Source organism: Bos indicus, chromosome 14 (genome assembly GCF_029378745.1).
Source record: "Bos indicus isolate NIAB-ARS_2022 breed Sahiwal x Tharparkar chromosome 14, NIAB-ARS_B.indTharparkar_mat_pri_1.0, whole genome shotgun sequence".
NCBI classification, from domain to species: Eukaryota; Metazoa; Chordata; class Mammalia; order Artiodactyla; family Bovidae; genus Bos; species Bos indicus.
Window position 1 is genome coordinate 10,883,815 of NC_091773.1, and position 6,000 is coordinate 10,889,814.

The 6,000-nt window shown below is 43.3% G+C and overlaps 1 protein-coding gene across 12 annotated transcripts in view; it reads left to right on the top strand.

The window, feature by feature from the left end:
* CYRIB (CYFIP related Rac1 interactor B) overlaps positions 1 to 4,255 on the top strand; it is a 148,154-nt gene extending 143,899 nt beyond the window's left edge. For all 12 annotated transcript variants that reach the window (XM_070802438.1, XM_070802440.1, XM_070802441.1 and 9 more), the window contains one exon: positions 3,512 to 4,255. In XM_070802438.1, coding sequence (XP_070658539.1) covers positions 3,512 to 3,575 — 64 coding nt within the window. In that variant the 3' untranslated portion in view covers positions 3,576 to 4,255. The remainder of the gene's footprint in view (positions 1 to 3,511) is intronic.
* The last annotated feature ends 1,745 nt before the right edge of the window (positions 4,256 to 6,000 follow it).

Consider the following 6,000-nt stretch of genomic DNA (forward strand, 5'->3'; position numbering starts at 1 on the left):
ACATCTTTTTTGGGTGTTAGTTCTAAAAGGTCTTGTAGGTCTTCATAGAACCGTTCAACTTCAGCTTCTTCAGTGTTACTGGTTGGGGCATAGACTTGGATTACTGTGATACTGAATAGTTTGCCTTGGAAACAAACAGAGATCATTCTGTCCTTTCTGAGATTGCATCCAAGTACTGCATTTCGAGCTCTTTTATTGACCATGGTGACTATTCCATTTCTTCTGAGGGATTCCTGCCCACAGTAGTAGATATAATGGTCACCTGAGTTAAATTCACCCATTCCAGTCCATTTTAGTTTGTTGATTCCTAGAATGTCGACGTTTACTCTTGCCATCTCTTGTTTGACCACTTCCAATTTGCTTTGATTCATGAACCTGACATTCCAGGTTCCTATGCAGTATTGCTCTTTATAGCATCGGACCTTGTTACCAGTCACATCCACAGCTGGGTATTCTTTTTGCTTTGGCTCCATCCCTTCATTCTTTCTGGAGTTATTTCTCCACTGATCTCCAGTAGCATATTGGGCACCTACTGACCTGGGGAGTTCCTCTTTCAGTATCCTATCATTTTGCCTTTTCATACTGTTCATGGGGTTCTCAAGGCAAGAATACTGAAGTGGTTGGCCATTCCCTTCTCCAGTGGACCACATTCTGTCAGACCTCTCCACCGTGACCCACCCATCTTGGGTGGCCCCACGGGCATGGCTTAGTTTCATTGAGTTAGACAAGGCTGTGGTCCTAGTGTGATTAGATTGACTAGTTTTCTGTGAGTATGGTTTCAGTGTGTCTGCCCTCCATGTCCTCTTGCAACACCTACCATCTTACTTGGGTTTCTCTTACCTTGGACTTGGGGTATCTCTTGACGGCTGCTCCAGCAAAGCGCAGCTGCTGCTTCTTACCTTGGACGAGGGGTATCTCCTCACCACTGCGCCTCCTGACCTTGAACGTGTGATAGCTCCTCTAGGCCCTCCTGCACCCATGCAGCCGTCGGTCCTTGGACGTGGGGTTGCTCCTCCCGGCCTCCACCCCTGGCCTCGGACGCAGGGTAGCTCCTCTTGGCCACCGCCCCTGACCTTGGACGTGAGGTAGCTCCTCCTGGCCGCCGCCCCTGACCTTGGACGTGGGGTAGCTCCTTTCGGCCGTTCCTGCGCCGTTGCAGCCTGGCCCTCTCAGCCGCTTGCCCCTGACCTCGGACGTGGGGTAACTCCTCTTGGCCGCCTCCTCTCGGGCATGGGGTCCTCCCGGCTTCTGCCCCTGACCTCTGAAGAGGGGCAGCCGCCCGCGGTAAATGATTGGTTAGGCTCTTCCAAAGCCAGCAAGTGACGGGAACTCTTTTTTCCTTAAAGTAAGAAATAATAGAGGTCTAGGAAGTTTTAGTGTAACATTTATTTACCCTGAAGGGACTGTGCTTCCAACAGTAATGTAAAATGCAGAGTTCACTTCTGTTTTTCACAGTGTATAAGTAATTTGGTGTGGGACAGAGGAGGGCCATGGTAGTGAGTATAAAGCTGTTGACGTCCACCATAAACAGGCTGTGTTTGAGACAAAGGAGGAGAAGACTCACTGTCTGCCAGGTGAGGCAAGAGCCACCTGGCAGCTGTAGGTTTCCTTTTAAATAATATGATAGAAGTCAGAAAATAAAAGTTCGCTGCAGAGAATAACTTCTGAGCTGTTCTTCCTCAGAGTGAAACACATATTCTGTGTCCGGTTGTTATTTCCCCCCCTGGGAGGTTTTGTGAGGTTAATCAGTATACCTGTTGCGATGTAGTAGTGGTTATAATAGTAACAGTTTTATATCACGGTACGTTTACCATGCAGTTTCATGTCTGGGGCTTTATTGCCTCTTAACCACAGCTCAGTGACGTAGCTGGTGGGTATGGGCCAGTGGGGGTGTCTCCATCCTGCAGTAGGTACCTGAAGCTCTTGAGAGACTTAAAGGTGATACAACTAATAAATGTTGGAGTCTATTTTCAGATTCAGGGTTTTATTCTTAAAATTCCATATACTTGATATTGCATTATCAAGCCGTAGGTTTACTCTGAGATTAATCATTGTGCTCTGGAATCATCTGGATGGAAAGGAAATGCAGATTCCCAGGTTACCACCTCCAGAGAGTCTAGTCTCTTCGTTAGGTCTGGGGTGGGGGGGCAGGCACCTCATTTTATAAATAAGCACCCTCTGTATTGTAGATATTGTTGGTACTTTGAGAAACACTGCTTAAACTAAACCAACCTAGCTCTTAACATGCTTTACTCAGAGCAGAGAAGATACTGTTAAGAAAGCATTTTGGAATCCCCAAAGTGCTGTGCAAGTGTTGTTATTTTGGTCTCTACAAAATAGAACACATTTTTGCTGCATTATTTTCTTTTTTAAGTGAATAGCTTGTTTATTACAGATGCTCACTCCATCCTTTTCCTCGGAGTCAAGTTTTAAATAATATAGTTGCATATATATATATAGTTGTTTGTTTTGAATACTTTTCTATAGTAATGATGTAGTTCCCTCAGACTGACACTATGCAATGAGGAGAAAGCAATGAGCCATGTCTGTATTTTACAAATGGAGAAATGGAACCAAGTTTCTTTGATCATAAGAGAAAGAGAAACAAAACTAGAGCTGGGAGTCAGGTTCAGTGCTAGATGATTACCTTCTTTATTAATTTATTAAGTTTATTCTTAAATAGTATTAGTTTTTTCAGTAGAAAATCATATGCTCTTAGAAAAGGACTTTTGTGTTTATGTGTAAAGTGAAATAATGCCATTCATCTTCACATATATGTTATGTTATTTTCACTTCTTTAGATGCTGTTGGCCTTTTCTTGATGAAAATGTGAGGGTGAACTGTCTTAAATACAAAGGAGAACAGGAGTTTGCAAACTGTTTTTGTAAAGGACCAGAGAATAAGCAAATATTTTAGGCTTCATAGGCCCTGTGGCATCTGTCACAGCTATTCACCTCTGCCCTTGTAGCAGGAAGGTGACCATAGACGATACTTAAGTGGGTCAGCATGGCTCTGTTCCAGTAAAATGTTATAAGCACTGAGATTTGAATTTGATGGAATTTCCACATTACCATGAAATACTATTTTTTTTTTTTTTTTTTTTTTTACTTTTTCTCTCAACCATTTAAAAATGTAAAAATATGCTTAGCTCACAGGCCATACAGAAGTAGATGGTAGGTTGGATTTGATCCATGGGTATAATTTGCCAGCCTTTGATATTGGACAGCTATTTTCCTTTGAGAGGAAAGTTATAGATAATTGTGTACTGTAGAATCTCACCAAACCTTTTCAATGAGGTAGTTAGTTCCAAATGAGTAAAACAGGCATTCTGTTTGAAGGTAGGAGGAGCATCAGCCAGCAGGGGCTGAACAGGGCTAGAGCTGGACTGAAAGGCATTCTCGCACAAGGCAAGCTCTCCTGGCCCGTTGTTTCTCTTCCCGTAATTACAGAACCCGATGCAGGTTATGTTTGTGTTTTTAACCCCCTAAAGTGGATGTTTTTCCCCTCGTAGGTACACAACAAAACATTTGAATGATGAGACTACCTCCAAGCAGATTAAATCCATGCTGCAATAACAGTTCTGGAAAAGCACCTGCTGTAGACAGAAGACAGTATTCTGCAGTGACTGAGAATGCACAGTTTTTAGTGATTGCAATTACTATCTCATTTACTCTTGCTTTTTATTTCTTTCCTCTGTTCCTCTCCCTCTTTTTTAATCATGTTCTTGATCTTAAGACTTCTTTTCTGTGCCAAAATCAGTAAAGTTATACTCTGAAGGGATATTGTCCTTTCAAACAGGCCATCTAAGGCAGCTAATTATGCATTGCATTGGGGTCTCTACTGAGAAAAATTCTGTGACTTGAACTAAATATTTTTAAATGTGGATTTTTTTTGAAAACTAATATTTAATATTGCTTCTCCTGCATGGCAAAACTGCCTATTCTGCTATTTAAAAACCCTCAATGACTTTATTTTCTACTGCCGCTTTTTTCATGTGCAGCCAAAATAAAGATGTTTAAATTAACTGTGTTGTACAAATGGTACCCAACACACACTTTTTTTAAATTAGTAAGACTTTTGTTTAAAGTTTTAAGTTTGCATTTTGACTTTTTTTGTAAGGATGTATGTTGTGTGTTTAACCTTTATTAACTAACGTTAAAAAACTGTGATGTGTGCGTAGAATATTACGTATGCATGTTCATGTTTAAAGAATGGCTGTTGATGATAAAATAAAAATCAGCTTTCATTTTTCTAAGTGTGGTGTGGTTTACTGATGTTTTGATTCTAGGTCTCTAGAGCTTTCCCTATGTGTGTTTTTTGGAATGTATGTGTACAGTACATTTTTTCCCTTTTAGGGGAGAGCTGGGTATTTTTTTATTACTGTAATTGCTTTTAAAATCTTGCTGAGTACAACAAGACTAGTGGTGGTGGTGGTTTAGCCACCAAGTCCTTTTCTGATTCTGTGACCCTTTGGACCATGGCCTACCAGGCTTCTCTGTCCATGGGTTTCTCCAGGCAAGAATACTGGAGTGGGTAGCTATTTCCTTCTCCAGGGGATCTTCCTGACCCAGGGATCAAACCCTGCATTGCAGGCAGATTCTTTACCAAAAGATAAGACCTACTAATCTTGTCACACTTGACTTTTATCCTTGATGTATGCTTGCATGGATGTAGCAACAGAAGGGAAACTATACTTTTGCTTGAAGGGCAGTTCTCAGGAGCTGGAAGGTAGCAACTTGAAATAGTATGTGGAGGGAAGAACGGTCCTGAATACTGGGAGGAGAGAGAGGATACGACGGACTTCCCAGGAGAAACTGAAGGCCGCAGTGTCGCTAGTGGTAGGAAACTTCATGTGATTATTACTTTAAGACCATAAATCTTAACCATAAAGTGTGCTAATGGCGAGAAGCTGCTTAAAGTTTGTCTCGTCCACCCATGCTGGGTTAAGGGTTAGGGTTATCTGGGAGAAAATCCCAGAGAATTCATCAATGTCTCTGGCTCACTAGTACCAGATGACCATGCCCACAGCCTGTCGTGATAGAATCCCGGCTCACCTCTCTGCCACCCACAGCCTGCTCCCAGCCAGGCTCAACTGCGTGCTGCTCAGATTGTTCCACTCATTGTCACACTTGCGCCCCACTGGTCCCTGAGCCTGTCATCCCCTTCCTCCCTCACGTTCATCTGAGGAATAGCAGCTCTTGTCTTTGGAGGATCAGCTTGTGTCATCTCCTTGACAAAGCCTTGGGGATAACATGAGCCACCTTCCAATAAAGAGGATGTAAGGTTAAATAGTCCCCCTTCCCCGAAGGTAAGTCCACCTGGAACCTAGAGATGCCCCGTCATTTGGAAAAAAGTATTTGCAGCTGACATTAAGTCAAGGATCTGGAGTTAAGACCTTCCTGGATTACATGGGGTCCTAAACCCAGTATAAGAGGAAAAAGGGGAACTGGGCATGGCAAAGTCCATGTGAAGATGGAGGCGTGAGTAGAGGGAGCCGTGTGTCTGCAAACTGAGGGCCCAGAGTTGCCGTCAGTACTGGAAGCTGGGGAACTTTCTCCCAGAGAGCCTCGCCAAAGAAACCAGCCCTGCTGACTCCTTGGCTTCAGAATTCCGACCTCCAGGACTGGGAGAGAATAAACTTGGCTTGTTTTAAACCATGCAGTTGAGGCTAGTTAGTCATGGCAGCCCTAAGACTCTCACGCAAGTGTCTCATCCAACACTGCTGCCGTCCCACTGGACCACTTTCCTCATCACATGAAAAGAGCCTCGTCTGATGTCCCTTCAGCATCCCAAGGATTTTTCCCAGTACCTGGATCTAAGGAGGTGCCAAGTGTGAGTTCTTGAATGGATATAAATTAAAAATCATGTGGCGGAAATAGATAACAGTAGTAACTGCTGTGGCCTTTGCAGTTGATGTAGTTTGTCGTCTCTGCATCAGAGAACAAGTGGAAGTTTCTCTGAACCTCCGACCAGGCCTCAGCAAACTCCTCTACGAGCCAG